Source organism: Anabas testudineus, chromosome 18, assembly GCF_900324465.2.
Source record: "Anabas testudineus chromosome 18, fAnaTes1.2, whole genome shotgun sequence".
Lineage (NCBI taxonomy): Eukaryota > Metazoa > Chordata > Actinopteri > Anabantiformes > Anabantidae > Anabas > Anabas testudineus.
In genome coordinates this window covers 23,721,125-23,740,986 of record NC_046627.1, presented here as the reverse complement: position 1 = coordinate 23,740,986, position 19,862 = coordinate 23,721,125, and the positions used below count along the sequence as shown (strand labels likewise).

The 19,862-nt window shown below is 41.8% G+C and overlaps 1 protein-coding gene across 1 annotated transcript; it reads left to right on the top strand.

The window, feature by feature from the left end:
- The first annotated feature begins 10,288 nt into the window (after nt 1-10,288).
- Nucleotides 10,289-11,299, top strand: LOC113157800. Its single transcript, XM_026353422.1, has 2 exons — nt 10,289-11,002; nt 11,129-11,299. The coding sequence occupies exons 1-2, from the start codon at nt 10,289-10,291 to the stop codon at nt 11,297-11,299; spliced, it is 885 nt and encodes a 294-aa protein (XP_026209207.1).
- Nucleotides 11,300-19,862: the final 8,563 nt, after the last annotated feature.

Sequence of the window (19,862 nt, the reverse complement as noted above, 5' to 3'; positions counted from 1 at the left end):
CATGATGTTCAATTCAGCTGATTTCATGACTGCTGTTTACAGACTGATGTTCATATCCATCCACTGTCTTCCGTGGAATTGAAGGTGTATGCACCGCCTCAGTAACGCGTAAGGACGGAACCCCCTAAAGGTTATGACCTTCCCTGTGTCTGTGAAAACAGACACAGGGAAGGGAGGAAAATGTTCCAAAGACATTACGAACTGCTACATTTAGATATGAAACATTTACTTATGGGTGTCTAATTGGAGGCGAGGTACAGTAAAAGGTTGTAGAGTTTTCTTCATAATCAGATTTCAATCCTGAACCTAGACAGAGGGAATTCAGTTAAACAAATGGGACAAACTAATTACACATAACTTCTGGTATAATTCTTTCATTCTTTGGGACAATGATTTGTTTATTTACAGAACATCTTCCAGTAGCTGTGGGTCACTGAAATTACTGGAACTGCCGGCTTCAACATGGCCTGGAGCAGGCTGCAGACGGCAAGCAGTGTTGTTTTTGGACAGTGACGGCTTCCTCCTTGCAACTGTGCCACGCACACTCTTCAGTATTAATAATGTCCTGATGCTGGCCATGACTTCCCTATGACTATTACACACTGTAATCTTGGTGTTGATCATTCGCATCATTAGCCACATACAAATACATAAGTTTAGAATATTTTCTATATCTTTTACCTTTGCGCGTTCCCTCTGATCCAGGACAAGGCTCGCCTCTCAGGAAAGAAATACAATAATTCATTGCAATCACATTATCTTTTAGGCCCCTTCTGTCAATTTAGAGACAGTTGCCAAAAAACACGTTAACACAATTCAAGATCCTGATAAAAAATGATTTTACGATAAATGTTCTTCTGTTACATTTACGCGCAGCTTTGTTCGTTGCTGTTTTGGATGATGTGGGGTTATAATGATAAATAAAGAAGGTAATAAAATCATTAAATAATGCGTACTGTAGCCTATATGTCCAACGTGAATTGAAACAAATGTCTTTGCCATGTTTGTTGTGGTTTTAAAATATTCTTCAGCAGGTGTAGTGGTTTTTAATGCTGCTGGGAACTTCAAACTCTTGTTTGCCAGTGACACCGTGAGATGTGTAGGTGTCAGTACACATGACGCAACGGGAGGATGAAATAAAATGTTATTTGCAGTTTTGCGGCACAAGTTGATTGATTATAAAAAAAGAAGTAGAGGCAGGATCTTTGTCATGTTGAGGATAATATACATAAACGAATACAGAACAGCTTATGGTCATTTTTACCAAATTAAATAAACAAATAAATATAAAAACAAAACAATAGAATCAAAAATCTAAACTTCAATTTTTCAGACACTTTTCTAAGATTTTCTTTCCTATAGTCACAGTCCCTCAGTTCAATAAGCCTCATATCACATGACGATGTGGTCTTCCTTTAAATTATAGTCTGATCAGGTTTTTGCTACGGTAAGAATATTAATATTAATAAAACATAGCTGTGTACAATATTACACTGAGACATGGATAAAGAACATTTGTGGTTCTGAATTTGTTAAATTGTAGACGTGAGTGCGTTTCATAAAGACACAAAGCTTATCCTGGTGAGTTTGCTTCCAAACTAGCACAGGTAACTTTATTCTAGGAGGGATACAGTGTGTGTTTTGTTCCTCTGGAATACATTTTAAAGTAAAAACAGTCAGAATATGAACATTTTTGTGTTAGACGAAGTGTTTGTATTGTTTAAATAACCTCATTAGCTGCTAGGTTCTGCTGGCTCATTGAGGCCTACAAGCTAAGTGACTGCTCCATGTTTAGCAGCTACTGTAACTTTGGTAAGACATGTAACATCGCTTTTATGTGTCAGAATTGTTATATGTGATGTAAAAATGGTTAGAGTAGATGTGTTTGTTGTGAATTTGGTGAAGAAAAGGAAACGTGACAGCTGTGTTTTATGTGTATGTAGCCTATATATATTTTACTGTAGTATTGTATTTTATTTAAAAGCTATTGGAGGGTGAAGTAAGGTTTTGGACTCTGTGATAATTGTTCTGCAGCCTGTTTTTTTTTTAGGGACAATGCTTCTGCTGTGGTGGAGCTGAAGTCTTCTCATCATCACTCCAAGGCGGTGGTAGGAACCAAATTAAAGGAAACTCACTTCAAGGGACATTCACCCTTTCATTCTGTTTTTTCATTTGATATGAAACTCAGTGAGATTAAGGATTAAGAAAGATAAGAAAAGAACAATAAGAACTCACAACTGAATATTTAGGTTGACCTGACAACAATTTTATTTGTTTATCTTGTGTCTGATCATTTTGGTTATACTCATCATTTTGTTTGAACATCTAATTTTTTGTGAGTGATCTAAAGGAAGTTTTTGTTGGTCTTTGTCACTTTTGTTATTAATGTAACATTCCTTTCTAAATACATTCCATTTTCTAAGTGTGTATGTGTGGATTCCTAGTGGGATGAAGGTGTTTTTACTCTCTGTGTACAGTTGCTACTGCCAGTCTCCTTACTGAACCTAATAGGCCTGATTGATGAACACAGAGAACCTTGAATCTCAGTAACTGACCAGATGTTGTGGACTTCCAGAAGATCACAGACATCTAAAACTGTGTTTCGGCTTTTACAATTCCAATTGTAACAAAATCAGCAACAACATAAACCTGCCGTAGTTTTTAATGGCGTGTGGTAAACAGTTAGACACCTACTTGTCCTATTCCTTTTTCATGTATTCTCCTAAATAAAAACAAAAACATCCATTATGTTGACCGCATCGGGGAGAGGAGGTACCTCTCCGTGTTACATGTGCTGTGCTCCACGGTGTGCGCAGGTCCGCTGACTTAGCTCCCTCACGGCGTCGGCGGGGTCTGTTGTCGGGAGACCGGCGGAGGGTGTTGGTCTCGGTGTCCCGTGGCGTTCGGCGCCCCCTAGTTTTGGTGCTCTCTCCCCGACCCGACCGAAGTGGCACGGCCGCCGTGCCGAGGCAAAGGGCGAGCCCCGACGCGCGCACCCCAGCGGGTCAGCAGGTCCAGGCCAATGACGCAGTCATCGCGGATGCCAGCACCCAAAAACTCATGAGTCACCCATTGCTCTCCATCAGCCACGTGCAGCACCCGTTTCCTCGGCAACAGTCTTTTCCCCTGTAAGTTATTATTTCTGTTGCAGTGGGGGTGGATCCACAGACACCCAGTGTGTGACAGTTCCAGGGGAGGGTTGTAAATGGTTGGAGTGAGTGTCCCCTCACTGCCGCACAGGCGTATCCCTGCAGTGGGCCGGCGCTGGGCGGGGCCTTCATATGTCCCGGCACAGGCACACCACTGCGATGTGAACCAGGCGCGCTCACACTTTGCGTGTCCAATTAAAGCCCAGCCTGCCACAGACCTTTTAAGGCTTCAAGACTTCCTTGGTCAGAATCAGCGATGGCACCTGTACTGATTCAGTGTTTCTTGTTTGCAGCTCTTTTTCTAATTCCTCACTGTGTTTTGGGGATGTTTGTCGCTTTGGGAACAAACTTTACGTTTTCATCGATTAAAACCTGTGCGGACAGTGAAGAATTCAAACTGATTCATGTGAATGATGACAGAGAGCTCATCGTGGCTCGTCGTGTTGATGGCACTTGGGAAGCACCAACATCCTCCAGTCTTAGGTTGAATTACACAGACCGGGTTGAACATCAGTCCTCTTCGTCTCTCCTCTTAAGTCGTCTGAACTACAACGATAACGGATTGTACGAGTTCCTCTGCAGTGATAAAGTTGTTGATCGTACCCAGCTGGACATTGTGTTTCTCATACCGGTTCCTGTGACTTTGGGGGACACAGCCACACTTTGGTGCCATTTCATGACTGCAGGTGGATCAGATGTGAAGTTTGTCTCCTGGGAAAAAGGAGGACAGCAGGTGGTGAGAGCGGACCTCTGGTCTGGGAATGTGACTTATGGACCAGGATTTGAGACTAATGTGTCTGTACCATCAGACTGGGTCTCACAGGGAGACTTGACGCTGACTATAAGTCGGGTTCAGCAGCAGGACCAGGGTGATTACTACTGCTACACTCATGATAAAGACGGAGAGAAGAGGCCTGGACATCCAGGTCCTGTGAGGTTGACAGTGAACCAGAGACTCTCTGCTCAGACCAACACTCCGCATCCTGTGTGTGTAAGTTTGCCTCCATCCTGCAAAAGATTAAACTGTGATATCACAAAGTGAACTCAGTTGTTTGGTTTCTTGTTTGTTTGTAGCCGACACAGACTGATGAAGACAGAGGAATGGCTGCTTGGCTCGTAATCATCATAACACTCCTGATATCTGTGGTTGTTGGAGCTCTCTGCTTTGGTCTCTACTGCTGGTGGACTAAATCTGGTAGATCAGATGTCTCATCTGGATCCGGTCCAAGTTCTGACACAGCCGTAAACATACCACTTTACACTCAGACAGGCCCTACTGATGCTCAGGTTAATGGAAATAGCTCTAGAGGATGACTTCAGTAGTAATGTATATATCACCAGCTATTAATTATCTTATTAACCTATAACATCATTATTATATTCCAGCTTTCTTTGCACCATCATGTTGTTTTTTTTCTCAATAGACCATATTGACTTTAGGCCTCGCTTTATCTCAATGTTCACTGGCTGGTTAGTGTAGTGCTTAACGACCCAACCAATCACGGTGGAGTATAAGGTTCTCGGGGGCGGGACATCGGCCGGGCTTTATCCAATCAGAGAACATTTCTCGACGTGTGACAGCAGCGTTGCCATGGAGAGTTTTCATCCTGGCTAGCGGCCTCGTCTCTATGAAGCTCACGCGGACAGTTGTCCCACCGTGCTGCGTTCACAACACTTCAAAAAAAAGTTTTTTTTAAGTTGCTGCCCAGCAGGAAATTGAGGTCTCTCTCTGACAAAATAAATCAAAGTGATGCGAAAAGTGAGGAACTCAATGCTGCCTAATGTAGTCTGCAGTCACATAGCGACACCTGTCCATCAGCAATAACAGTCCCCGGTAACCCGGAACAATTATAGGGTCGCACCGTTATTTCTGGGTCATTGTTTTTTATTTGCATTGCAGCTTCCCCTGAGCTTTCCCGAATGTTCAAGCGGACCATGTCCCTTTTTGGGAGCACATACTTGTGCGAAAAGCTCTTCTCCACCTTGAACTTCAATAAGTCCAAGTACAGGTCCAGATTTACTGATGATCGTCTTTAAACCATACTGAGGGTCTCAGCTGCTTCCTCCCTCAGGACAAATGTGGCTCGACTATGGGAGAAGAAGCGCAGCCAGGTCTGTAGCAGGAAAGAGTAGATAAGAGAAGAAGAACAGTTTATGTTCTTCAATGTTCAATTCATGTTCAGAAGAAGGTTAAAGAACTGTTAATATAGACATTTGAATCTGAATACAGCAGATATAGAAGACTGAAGAAACCACATGTAGTCGCTGACTAGAGAAATCTAATTATTATTATTTTCATTATTATTATTATATTTATATTTTCTTATTATTGTTTATGCTTTTATTTATTTTGTATTAAATAATAAAAATAAATAGATTTGAGAAGATAGGATTTTTTTTTTTAACAAAGCTTTTCTTGTGGAAAACCTGATGCGGCCCAGCCTCACGCAGACTCTGCTTCCCGTGGCCCCCAGGTCAATTGAGTTTGAGGCCCCTAGTAACACCACCGCCTCTCATGTGGGAGACTGGGGTTCAATCCCAGTCGAGGCCTACCACCAGTAGGGGTCCTTAGGCAAGACCTCCTCACCCCTACCCTTGTACCCTACTTGTAAGTCGCTTTGGATTAAAGCCTCTGCTAAATGTAAATCTCCACCATGCTGTAATTTCCTAACAATAAACCAACAACAAACGTTTTTATCTGATTATTTGTTCATGTTTTATGTTTTTGTGTTTGAATGGTGAAAGATTTTAAGATGTTGTGGAGCAGAGATCCAGAAGATCACAGACATCTACTTCTACATTCTTCCAATACTGTGTTTCGGCCTTTGTGCCTTTGTACCAGATATTTCTTTATGTTTAGGAAGAGTTCTCCAGCTAAATAACTTCTTACTGTCAAGCCATTAAACACCAAACGATGTTATAGAAGCACACGAACATGGAGATAAAATGTTATTTACAGTTTTGCGGCACAAGCTGATTGATTATAAAAAGCGGTAGAGACAGGATCTTTGTCATGTTGAGGATAATATACATGAACGAATCCAAAACAGCTGATCAGATTTCTACAAAATAAAGAAATAAAAAAATAAATATAAAAACAAAACAATAGAATCAGGACATGAACTAATGAACTGTAAAGTTTTACCACATTTAGAAAATTGAAGACACATTTTAACTAGATTTACAGGAATAATACAATAGTTTGTGGCTCCCGTCTTAATACATAGTTTAATGTTAGTGCGGCCCTCGAGGGACATGCGGACATTCATCGCGCTGTGTTGACAAACTTCAAGACATTTTTGTTTCTGCCCAGCGGGACATTATACGTATATAGACGTATATGAATGTATATAAATATATATAAATATATAGCCATACTGAGGGTCTCAACTGCTTTGTCCCTCAACCCAAATGTTTCTAACTGTTTATACAGACATTTAAATTAAATACATCAGATATGGAACCACAAATAATCGCTTACTAGAGAAATCTTATTATTATGATTATTATTATTATTATTATTATTGTTCGTCGTGGTTGTTTTCATTGTTATAATTATTTTATTTATTTATTATAAATATGCATTCATACTTTATGAACAAACATGTTTGTAGGAGTTTAACATCCCTTTTTCTTATTTTAATTTTTTTATTAATTCCTAATTTGTTTATTTTTTTATTCTTATTTTGTGTTAAAAAATAAAAATAAAGATATCTGAAAAGATTGAAATTTTTTTTAACAAAGCTTTTCTTGTGGAAAACCTGATGCGGCCCAGCCTCACCCAGGCTCTGCCTCCAGCGGCATGTTTTTTTTTTTTTGTTTGTTTGTTTGTTTTTTTCTTAAGTAGAAATCAGATCAGCTGTTTTGAATTCGTGCATGATTATTTTCCCCAACATGACAAAGATCCTGCCTCTACTGCTTTTTTTTTTATAATCAACACAATGCTACTTTCACATTTCATTACTATTACTCTCACTTGATGTCAATACTGAACACATCAACACAATTTTAATATGACAATGTGAAGCTAACCTCAAACCATTTCAATGTAACATGTGGATTTAAAGTTGATGTTTCACATAATTCCTCTGCTATGATCCTTTTCCTGCTCCTTATTTCCACACAGCTCCTCTTCTCTGCAGAATGACCTTCACCCACATCGAGGTGCAGGAGACTCTTTTTCTGATATAACGCAAATCCTGTCTAACTGATTCTTCTTCTTATGTATCTGCATGTGTGCAGTAACAGATTCTGCTGTAGGTTTATGTTTGTACTAAATGGTGAAATTCACACTTAGGCTGCTGTTATTTAATCTCATGAGTATTTGTTTTAATTGCTGTTTGAATACTTTAATCCAGTGGTTGCTCAACTTCGCAGTGGGCCAAAATGAAAAACTGGGACGAAGTCGTTTCTTTCATACACAGTAACATGGCGCTGGAGTGATGTCTGTGGCGTCATACATCCTTGGGGACAGGTTCTAGTGGTGTATTGCTGCAGTTCCTTTTCACACTACAGCACTATGCAGCAGAAACTGTGTGTTGTCAGGGATTCAGTGATGCCTCTTGTGTTTTTGAGATGTTGAAACCAGAATATCTGGTTTTTCTTTGCTGTCAACAGTTTCCGGGGGAAACTTTTTTTTTCCATGGGAAGATACAGCCCTGTGTTGGCATGATTCAAGGGTGGATGAGGTGGGGGAGTATTTATGAGCTGTTGGGTGTGGTTGTGTGTGTGTATTTGTGTGACTAACAAATAGCCTACACTCCTGAGGTCTCTCAAGAGGTGGGTGTGGCTCAATAGGTAGAACAGATGTCTTCCAATCATATGTTACCACGTCACATGCCAAAGTTTTTTTTGGGCAAGATACTGAACCCCAAGTTGCTCTTAGTGAGTCAGATCAGTGCCATCGGTGTGTGTGTGAGTGAATAGATGAATGTGATGGTGTCAAAGTACCAGAAGGTAGAAAAGTGTTATATAAGTGCAGGTCACTTTAGTGGGGAAACCAATTATTTCGTTTAGTTTAGCACACTGGAAGCACCACTAACTGCATCTTCATGTAAACATTAAAAATCAGCTACATAAACCAGCTGTTATTGTTTTTCTGTGCATTATTCTTGTAGAGGATGCAATTTAAAGTAATACACGTTGTAAATAAAAATATTTATATAGAAAATAACTAGAGCTGTGAGATCATTGAAAGGGGATAAAAAAGTATACAATATTTTCTTTAAGGTTCTGTCGAGAGCCACCAGAGACCAGCTCAAAGGACCAGATCTGTCCAAGAGGTAAATGCAGCGTCCCTTTAAGGAAGCGGAAAACCAACAAGCGGGACCAGACCCGTGCTGAGAGACACGGACAACCAGGGGTGGCGAGGTGTCAGGGGCCTCCAGCTGGGGCCTCAGCTCAGGTGAGCCACGGGCAGCTCCAGCAGGTAGTCCCCAAACATGGCTGCTGGGACTGAGACATGACGTCACGCCACCCAGAACGAAGCGAAACAAAGTGTGAGTCATTTTCAGTGATTTGTATAGTGGTTTACACCAGGGCTGTGGTTTTTCACGTCTGTGACTCTCATTCCTCACTGTGTTTTTGGGATGTTCGTCGCTTTGGGAACAAACTTTACGTTTTCATCGAATAAAACCTGCGCGGACAGTGAAGAATTCAAACTGATTCATGTGAATGATGACAGAGAGCTCATCGTGGCTCGTCGTGTTGATGGCATTTGGAAAACACCAACATCCTCCAGTCTTAGGTTGAATTACGCAGACATCAGTCTGAACATCAGTCCTCTTTGTCTTTCGTCTTAACTCGTCTGAACTACAACGATAACGGATTGTGACCTTCTTTGGAGGGCCGCACAGCCCTCCATGGGCTCACTAGAGGTAGCCTGACTGCCATTAGGTACCGAGATGAGATCCTCAGACCCCTTGTGAGACCATATGCTGGTGTGGATGGCCTTGGGTTCCTCCTAATGCAAGACAATGCTAGACCTCATGTGGCTGGAGTGGGTCAGCAGTTCCTGCAAGACGAAGGCATTGATGCTATGGACTGGCCCGCCCGTTCCCCAGACCTGAATCCAATTGAGCACATCTGGAACATCATGTCTTGCTCCATTCACCAACACCACATTGCACCACAGACTGTCCAGGAGTTGGCGGATGCTTTAGTCCAGGTCTGGGAGGAGATCCCTCAGGAGACCGTCCGCCACCTCATCAGGAGCATGCCCAGGCTTTGTAGGGAGGTCATACAGGCAGGTGGAGGAGGGTCGACCAAGGCCTCCTTCAGCTGCTGGAGTGCAGCGGTGCAGGCGCTGGACCAGATGCCCTTCTCTGTCAGCTGATGCAGGGGGTGGCGAAGAGACGTAAAGATATCACTTTCCACTAAGACAGGCCCTACTGATGCTCAAGTTAACGTAAATTGCTTTAGATTCCGTAGTAATGTATATATCACCAATTATCTTTTTACACTATTGCTTTATCTCAATGTCCACCATCCTGTAATTTCCTAGAAATAAACTAGATGTTTTTATCTGATCATTTGTTTATGTTTTTGCTTTTGAAGGTTATTATTTTAGAGCTCTCCATGTGCCAGAGCCACAATTTATGATTAGGACGAGTTCTCCAGCTAAATAACTTCTTACTGCCAAGTCATCACACGGACATGGAGATAAAATGTTATTTACAGTTTTGAGGCACAAGCTGATTGAGTGGAAACAAGGAGCTGTGTCGAAACAAGGAGCAGAAAAAGGATCATCAAATGATCCACTATAGACTGTGTACTGTAGCATATGAGTCGTTTTCCAGCAGAGAACAAATGAAACTGGTTCTGGTGATTAAACATAAGTAGCAATGCAGGGATTGAGTGGACATCCTGATACCAATGAGACATGTACAGCACGTGTTACAATAAAATACAAGTTCCCCCCGTCTCGGCAAGAAGAAGAGAGGAAATTGTCACTTCCTCGCAGAGTGACAACTGTATGTCTATTTTAACCCTCCCCCTGCTCCTGCTCCTCCTCCTCCTCTTGCTCCTCGGGCAGAGCGCACACACTGTATAACAGTGTGTGTGTGTGTGTGTCGCTGTCGACAGCTTCTCTCCTCTCAGTGAGATAACTTCACTCCTCCTGCTCACAGCAGACAGCGGCAATGGCTGGATCACAGAGCTTCTTTGAACTCTTCCTCCTCTTTTCGATTTTCGATCTTAATTTAGGAAAATATGCGGAGGTGATTTTAGGAGACCCGTTTACTTTTCCACAGGATGAGTGTAAGACGGAGAGCAGACTGGTTAAGACACTGGGACAGGACATCACCAGGTCGGTGGCTGTTGGCAGAAACAGTACGTGGACACCGGATGATTATTACAGAGACAGAGTTAATCAAGACTCCTCCGTCACCTTCAGTCGCACAGTTTTCACCGACACTGGTACGTACGAGCTGACCTGTGACGACGACGATAAGTTCACTGTTATTCAGCTGAAGATTGTCCCACTGTATGAACCATGGGTCAAAGAGGGAGAAGAGGTCAAACTGATGTGTAACTACGACTGTCCAGGTAAAGACGTGAAGTCTGTGAAGTGGACAAAAGATGGAAAACTGGTGCTTGAGCATAATTTCACCTCCGATGAAAACAAGTATGGGACGAGATCCAAGGAGGGGAAAGTGTCTGTGTCACCTAATGGCTTTAAAGAAGGAGACCTGTCCCTGACGATGAGGGGGGCTCAGGAGGAGGATGCTGGGGATTATATCTGCTCTGTCCACACTGGTGAAGGACAAAATGGAAAAGATGAATCTGTTACTGCTGTGAGAGTCACAGTGATCAACAGGAGCGTGGATCATACTACAGACTCCACAGAGCAGCCTGTGAGTTACTACCTGTATAGAAACACTCAGCTTCACTGTGGAACAGCTTCTAACATGAACATTTGTCACCTCACATAGTAACTTAAGTTTCCCTTTGTCTTTTTTTCTGTCTTCTCTCCTCTGTAGCTGAACCCTGACGCTCCTAAAGAGAAACAAATGGAGACTTGGCTCGTTGTCCTCATCACAGCAGCACTGATGTTGTTGGTCTTGGCTCCTGTATTTACTCTGTTTGGCTGGTGGCTGAAATCTCGCCGCTCCAGCGTCTCGTCTCTTCCTGGATATCAAGACGTCCCTTGACACAGAGCCTCCAGTTCAGGGTAATGGATGTCTACCATCAACTAGTCCTCATGCAGACTCCAGAGTCTGAACACATCTATAGACTAATGTTCACATCCTGGACATTTCACACCAAACAAACAGGAACAATTAATGAAATAGAACAAATGACCTGCTGCCTGTTTATGAACTTGTATTCTTTTTTGCACTGTATCCAGTATTTAAACTATAAATAATAAAACTATTTACTCTGACCTGCTCCTTACTGTCTGTTTCTAATTATATTAATAATAACCACACCCGACACGCTGCAGACCCTGGGCAGAGGAATCCGTCACCCAGGATTGTTTTTACTTATTTACTAAGATGCCTTTTAGATTTGACAGGCCAGCTCTACATGTAGACTCTTTCCATCTATTCTTATGGACACATTATGTGCACATTAACATTCCTACCGCTGAAAATAATTAACACGAAAAAAAAAGACAAATAACTTTGATCAGTTTTCAAAGAGCTCTCAAAAGAAGCAACACAAGCGATCATAAGAGAAATACCTGAACAATTCAAACATGATTCGTGAGATTAACAAACAGCCTAAAGTGCAAACAAGCAACAGCAGCCTACACCTAGACAGTCCTCCCAACACCACCCGACTCTCTCTGCCAATGCTCTGCCCACAGGCTCTTCCTCCTGCCCATACATGGACATTTATTACCTCTAGCAGCGCCGGCCTTTTCAGCCTGTCTCTGAAATGAACCTCATCAAGAAAAAAACTGAGAACGCTTACATATACACAACTACAAGACTGACTGAGAGTTGCAGTCATTAGTACAAATGATAGTGATGTTAATCAAATAGTTTTCTATCTTACATAACAGAACATTTGTGACAAAGTTCATGATTTGTTTAAAATTGTTATAAAGGTTGTAAATAGTTCAGATGGGACATGATTTGAAGTTGTTACATATGATGAGTTCCTAATAATGTGATAATTCGCGCAAAAAAGTATTTTAACAAAATGTTACAAATGTTCTCATTCATACCAAACTGTCAAAGATATTTTCTCTTTTCAATTATCACATGTCATGTGATAAATGTGACCTTCAAATGTTAAACAGGTTAATATAAATAAAGGTTTTGTTGAAAATGGTTCCTACCACAGTAAATATTTGTCAATGACTCCTGTGAAGAATTAACAGACAGGTTATCAACATGTATGTATTAATATGTATTAATAATAGTATTTTAAGTAAACAATGACAACATTTACATCTTGGAAACTACAACAGACAAAGAAAGTATGAAGTGTCATGTAATGTTCTGGGCGTCGACCGTACAAAAGATCACACTGGTCTATAGTGTTTGTCCCGCTTTTTGATCCAGAGCCCAGCAGGTTTACAGAGACGTCATATTTAACATGCTCACTGCACATTTAACCACGTTAACTAATCTGTGTCTTAACTTCACACAGAGAGTGATTTCAGAGGAAATGACAGATTATAACGGCTTTATCTTTCTCAACCCACACTCCTGACAAAGTTGTTTATCTAGTCTAGTCTACAGTATTTATCTGCTGTACACACTTTACTGTGATATTAATGCAAGTAACAAATGTCCCATTAGCACTGTGCACTGACCTCATGGGCTGGTATGAAAACTAAAGAGATTGCTGTCACCTATGGGAAGAAACATGCAAACAGTAGTCAGTCAGTCATGTTCTGTGATGCCCTGGTAGCAAAATGGCTGCAGCACATGACACATGACACGTGACAGCAGTGTCGACGGTTTGAGACTGGCTGCATGCCAGGAAATACCTTAGAAAGAGCAGAGAGCACAGGGTTTTTAGAAATGTAATTGTGTTAATCACAAAAATATATATATACACACACACACACACACACACACACAGATGTTAAAAATGTTTCTAAGTTTCTTTCTTTCTTCATTTTTATCTTTATTTTAGAATTCCAGTTTTAAGAACTAGAGGATCCACTCCTAGTAAATCTCTATTAATGCTGCTGGATTAAAGTCAAATCAGAAAAAAATAAATAAACAATGACATCATAGACATTATGGGTGATTTCATGCTTGAAATGATTCATCTTAAAAACACACGGCTTGACTGACATGTTCAACAGCAACCTTTAGGAAAAGCTGTAAGAAAATTAGTCAGCACGTCAACCCCAGTATAGAGTAGAGCAGGTGTGTGCTAAGAACCCAAGCTACAGGTGAGTGCAGGTGTCTGCATAACTTCTCATTACACATCTCTAAGACAGCACAAAGTCAGTTTGGCTGCACCATGCCTTAATTTGTATCCACGAAGCATCCCATACTAGTTTAGCTGCTCCTGAAGCGAAGTCACACTGAGCAGGTCTCACAGTCTCTAGGATTTTAGATAGCATAGTGTTGAAACACTAAAACCATCCTCATTCTCCCATGATGTTAATACTCCACCAGGGTCTTAACCCAGGAAACAAATTCAACGCCATTGTGTGTTCTGTCTTCTTGGATGACATGATTAACTCTAATTCCATTAATTTGAGATGCTGTTCTCATAACTATAACTTAGTATCTGACTTAATATCTCACAATCATGAGATCTATTAGGAATTTAGCCTAGGTAAAGTAAATTACAGTCGGTAGACTTCGTCATGCATACATTGGTTGCAGTCCTTTGGGATGAAGAAGCACTCCATATAAGGAGTGGAAGCTTGTCATTTTATCACAGTGAAGCTGGTCTGAATTAGGTTCTAGCTACCAGAATACAAGAGAACATCACAGACTCCACACATGATCACACTGATTTAGGCCTGTAGGCCCAAAACATTAGTAGTATTATTTAAAGTATTATTTCTACTACAAACTGTTTGCATAAGTAATATGGTGACAGTTCTGACAACAGCTGTCTAAACATGAACACCCTGAGACCATCACATTAGCATATCACTCTTCTCTTCAAACTAATTTGTTGCATTACTAGCATTTTCAGTTGTTTCTGTTGCTCAGACTTTTAGCTCAGCTCAACACAGAGGCGCACGTGTGTGTAGAGATTGACTCTGTCCTTAGCAAAGGGTCAGAGGTGAAGGGAAACTGTCTTTTCCTATAGAATTAAATATTAATTTAAAATTAATATTCAATGTGTGGTGTGTTTTAGTGAAGCTTGTCTTTGGTTCATTCTTGCAAAGTAGGCTACACGTACATTTGGTCTTTTCGGCTAAATCCTGTTTGAGTCTCTGTTTTTCACATTTTGTAAAATTGTGAAATAAATTAAAAAGTTTTATTTAATTTTTAAATTCTGCTCTCACTCTCTTTCTTTGCCCAAAAAGGTTATTTTAAGACACGTGAATCAAAGTTTACTTCAATCTAGCCACAGGGGTTGCAAGCCAGTGATTTCTGTGCCGGTCCCAAGCCCGGAGAGGGTTGCGTCAGGAAGGGCATCCGGCGTAAAAATTGCCAAAATAACCATGCGAATCATCCACAAGACTTTCATACTGGATCGGTCGAGGCCCGGGTTAACAGCGACCGCCACCGATGCTGTTAACCTACAGGGTGTCGGTGGAAATTTGACTACTGTTGGTCGAAGAAAGAGGGGAGGCAGAAGGGTTTGTGGTCAGAGAGAGAAGGGGAAAGGCAGGAGCATAGATCTGAGAATAGGGACTCTAAATGTTGGCACAATGACAGGGAAAGGCAGAGAGCTGGCAGACATGATGGAGAGAAGAAAGGTAGATGTACTGTGTGTGCAGGAGACAAGGTGGAAAGGCAGCAAGGCACGTAGTATCGGAGGAGGATACAAACTGTTCTACCATGGTGTTGATAGGAAGAGAAACGGGGTAGAAGTGATCTTGAAGGGGGAGTTTGTGAACAATGTTCTAGAGGTGAAAAGAGTCTCAGACAGGGTGATGAGCCTAAAGCTAGAAATTGAAGGGGTGATGATGAATGTAGTCAGTGGGTATGCTCCACAGGTTGGCTGTGAGTTAGAAGAGAAGGAGAGATTCTGGAGTGAGTTTGATGAGGTCATAGAGAGTATGCCCAGAGGACAGAGAGTTGTTTGTGGAGCAGACTTCAATGGGCATGTTGGTGAGGGCAACAGAGGTGATGAGGAGGTGATGGGCAGGTTTGGTGTGAAGGAAAGGAATCTGGAAGGACAGATGGTGGTGGACTTTGCTAAGAGGATGGAAATGGCTGTAGTCAACACTTACTTCCAGAAGCGAGAGGAATATAGAGTGACATATAGAAGTGGAGGTAGGAGTACGCAGGTGGACTACATCCTATGTAGACGAGGTCATTTGAGAGAGGTTAGTGACTGCAAAGTGGTGGTAGGAGAGAGTGTAGCCAGACAGCACCGCATGGTGGTGTGTAAGATGACTCTGGAGGTCAGGAAGAAGAAGAGAGGGAAGGCAGAGAAGAAGACCAAGTGGTGGAAGCTAAAGAATGAAGAAACTTGTGAGGAATTTAGGCAGAATTTGAGACAGGTTCTTGGTGGTCAGGATGAGCTTCCAGATGACTGGGAAACTACAGCAGAGATTATCAGGGAAACAGGTAGGAAGGTGCTAGGTGTGTCATCTGGAAAGAGGAAAGAAGGTAAAGACACTTGGTGGTGGAATGAGGAAGTACAGGAATGCATCCAGAGGAAGAGGTTAGCTAGAAGGAAGTGGGATGTAGAAAGGACTGAGGAAAGTAGACAGGAGTACAAGGAAGCGCAGCGTAGAGTGAAGAGGGAGGTGGCAAAGGCCAAACAGAAAGCTTACGATGAGCTGTATGACAGGTTAGACACAAAGGAAGGAGAGAAGGACTTGTACAGGCTAGCCAGACAGAGAGATAGAGATGGGAAGGATGTGCAACAGGTAAGGGTGATTAAGGACAGAGATGGAAAGGTGCTAACAACCCAGGAGAGTGTGCAGAAAAGATGGAAGGAGTATTTTGAGGAGCTGATGAACGAGGAAAATGACAGGGAAAGAAGGGAGGAAGATGTGGATGTTGTGGAGCAGGAAATAGCAGAGATTGGAAAGGATGAGGTTAGGAAGGCTCTGAAAAGGATGAAGAGTGGAAAGGCTGTTGGTCCTGATGACGTACCTGTGGAGGTGTGGAAGTGCTTAGGAGAGACAGCAGTGGAGTTTCTAACCAGTTTGTTCAATAGGATTCTAGAGAGTGAGAAGATGCCTGAGGAATGGAGGAGAAGTGTTCTGGTTCAGATCTTTAAGAACAAGGGTGACACGCAGAACTGCAGCAACTACAGAGGAATAAAGTTGATGAGCCACACAATGAAGCTGTGGGAAAGAGTAGTGGAAGCCAGGCTTAGGAAGAAGGTGGAGATTTGTGAGCAGCAGTATGGTTTCATGCCCCGTAAGAGCACCACTGATGCCATTTTTGCTTTGAGAATGTTGATGGAAAAGTACAGAGATGGTCAGAAGGAGCTGCATTGTGTGTTTGTAGATTTAGAGAAGGCGTATGACAGGGTGCCGAGGGAGGAGCTGTGGTACTGTATGAGGTCGTCGGGAGTGGCAGAGAAGTACGTCAGAGTAGTTCAGGACATGTATGAGAGAAGTATGACGGTGGTGAGATGTGCTGTAGGTCAGACAGAGGAGTTCAAGGTGGAGGTGGGACTACACCAAGGATCAGCTTTGAGTCCCTTCTTGTTTGCTATGTTGATGGACAGGCTGACAGATGAGGTCAGACAGGAATCTCCCTGGACAATGATGTTTGCGATGACATTGTGATTTGCAGTGACTGTAGAGAGCAGGTGGAGGAACAGCTGGAAAGGAGGAGGTTTGCTCTGGAAAGAAGAGGCATGAAGGTCAGTCGTAGTAAGACAGAATACATGTGTCTGAACGAGAGGGATCCAGGTAGAAATGTTAGGTTACAGGGGGCTGAGGTGAAGAAGGTGCAGGAGTTTAAGTACTTGGGGTCAACAGTTCAGTGTGATGGAGAGTGTGGAAAAGAGGTGAAGAGGAGAGTGCAGGCAGGTTGGAGCGGGTGGAGGAAAGTGTCAGGAGTGTTGTGTGACAAAAGAGTGTCAGCAAGACTCAAAGGAAAGGTCTACAGGACAGTGGTGAGACCAGCTCTGCTCTATGGGTTAGAGACGGTAGCAGTGAGACAGAGACAAGAGGCTGAGATGGAGGTAGCAGAGATGAAGCTGTTGAGGTTCTCCTTAGGAGTGACCAGGTTAGACAGAATAAGGAACGAGTACATCAGAGGGACGGCTCACGTTGCCTGTGTTAGCGACAAAGTCAGAGAGGCCAGACTGAGATGGTTCGGACATGTTCAGAGGAGGGATAGTGAGTATATTGGTAGAAGGATGTTGGAGATGGAGCTGCCAGGCAGGAGGGCAAGAGGACGGCCAAAGAGGAGATATATGGATGTCTTAACAGAGGACATGAGGTTAGCTAATGTTAGGGTAGAAGATGTTCATGATAGATTTAGGTGGAAAAGGATAATTCGCTGTGGCGACCCCTGATGGGAAAAGCTGAAAGAGAAGAAGAAGAATCAAAGTTTACTTCACATCTGTCTCCATGACATGAAATTCTCTGTATACCCAGAAGGTGTTGAAAACATTTTGTATTACTACATGGAGACACAACACTGCGTGTGACATTTGTAGTTGCAGTCTTAGTTACTACTATTGTCATGTTGTCATAGCTTCATCTGGACCTGTCACAGTGAAAAACCACAACGCTGGTGTAATGAGTCATTACCTCTGGTGTTCACTGTCCAGTTGTTTACCAAAAAAAATAAATAAATACATAAATAAAATACTAATAATAGTAAATTACTATACTATTCATTTATGACAGTACAAACAGCAAAACACAATTGTGCAATGGAAGTTTAATGATCAGGCAGTAAAAACCTGTTTTCCACTCACTGTACGGAATCTTACACTGAAATGAAAATACTACTATGAAATATTATTCATTATATTTACCTTAATGTCTGTTGAATGAATGAGTTGATCAGTGGAGAAATTAAAAGTTAAAATGAACACACAGTGACACACCAATAGTCCACTTGATGATAATAATCATACATAGACATAATTTTATTCATCTTCCACATTAAATTAGAATTTACTTCAAATGTGTTAATGTACACAGACAATCAGCAAATATTAAAACAAATACATGGTTTACAGGGACAGTAAGATAAAAATTAATATACAACAGAATAAGTAATGACCGTTAATCTGCAGCCGTTATCCTACAGTCTATAAGCATTTTAGATGACGTAGATCTGAATGCAACAAAGCTGCATGCTTCAGGCGGGAATGTCTTGATGAACTGATGATAAACATGATGCTTTCTCTCACAAGGCACACAGTGTCAAGGTGCTTTTCTAATCCAATCTGCACATAAGCAGGTGATTCAGCATTCAGATACATGAGTACGGTTTTCACTAAACGACAAATGCAGGTTTTTCACAACAAAAGAGGTTAAAGACAACGAGGGCACGATATCTTAACAAAACACAGTATAATAAAGATTAATACAGGAGAATGTTTGATAAATAACACAATGCAGAAACAAAATGAGAAAACTAGGAGAATAAAAGATACAAAACATTGGCAATGTACAGCATGTAACAGAGCAGAACGTGTGAATTAAAGTGTCGTACAGGGAAATGCCATCGTGTAATAAACAAAACAAGAGTGTTGAGTTTTCTCTATCTGAGTCACGTTTTTAGAAGCAGCTTGAACTGAGATCTCAATTTAAAGGGATTATGATATGAAACACTAATATATGTTCGTAGTATGAGTCACTGAATCTTCTTAGTCACCACAGTCACCTCAGACTTGGAAGTTGTTTTCTAAATTGAGAATGTGCGCTTTGTTCTTTTGGATCACTGCTTTTTAGAAATACATTTTAGGCTGCAAACAAACAAAAAACAACATTTCTGTTCTGCATCAACAGCCAAAAACTAAACTTCACTTGGTTATTTTACGACCTCCTCACTCTCTTGTCTCCACCTTCCCTCAGTGCACCAGCTCTAGCTGGCTGCTGGAGAAAGGCAGGACCCCGCTGACGTAGTAGGCGATGCCCAGGGAGAGGAGAGCGATGACCACCAGCAGCAGCAGGACTCTCCAGAAGCCCAGGTCCTCCACAAACTCCTGCTAGGTGGTCCTGAAGCTGGACAGGACGCCCTCACTGTTCTGCAGGTTGGGGTTGAGTAAGGAGTGGCTCTCCATCGCACTGGGACAGACTGAGGACAAAACTGATGAGGGGACCAGCAGATCTAAGTAGTCAAAGTAGATACATTGAGCGATATAACAGATAAACCCTCCATGCAAATTGAATGAAGCAAACAATTACAGAAATTAAAGATAAAGATCCCATTTTACTCGTTACTGTCGTCAGTGATTCATGGATAAAGACTGTTGTGGTCTTCTACTAACACCTGAATCTACGAGCTGTTGTGTGTGATGCACACACTAGGTTATGATGAGGATTAAATAGTATAGAATAAAATAGTATCTCTGGTTCTTTTTAATCAAGTAGTTACAAAAGATCACTGGCCTATAGTGTTTGTTCAGCTTTTGGATCCAGCACAAGAACCCAGAGGGTTTACAGAGACGTTATATTTAACATGCTCT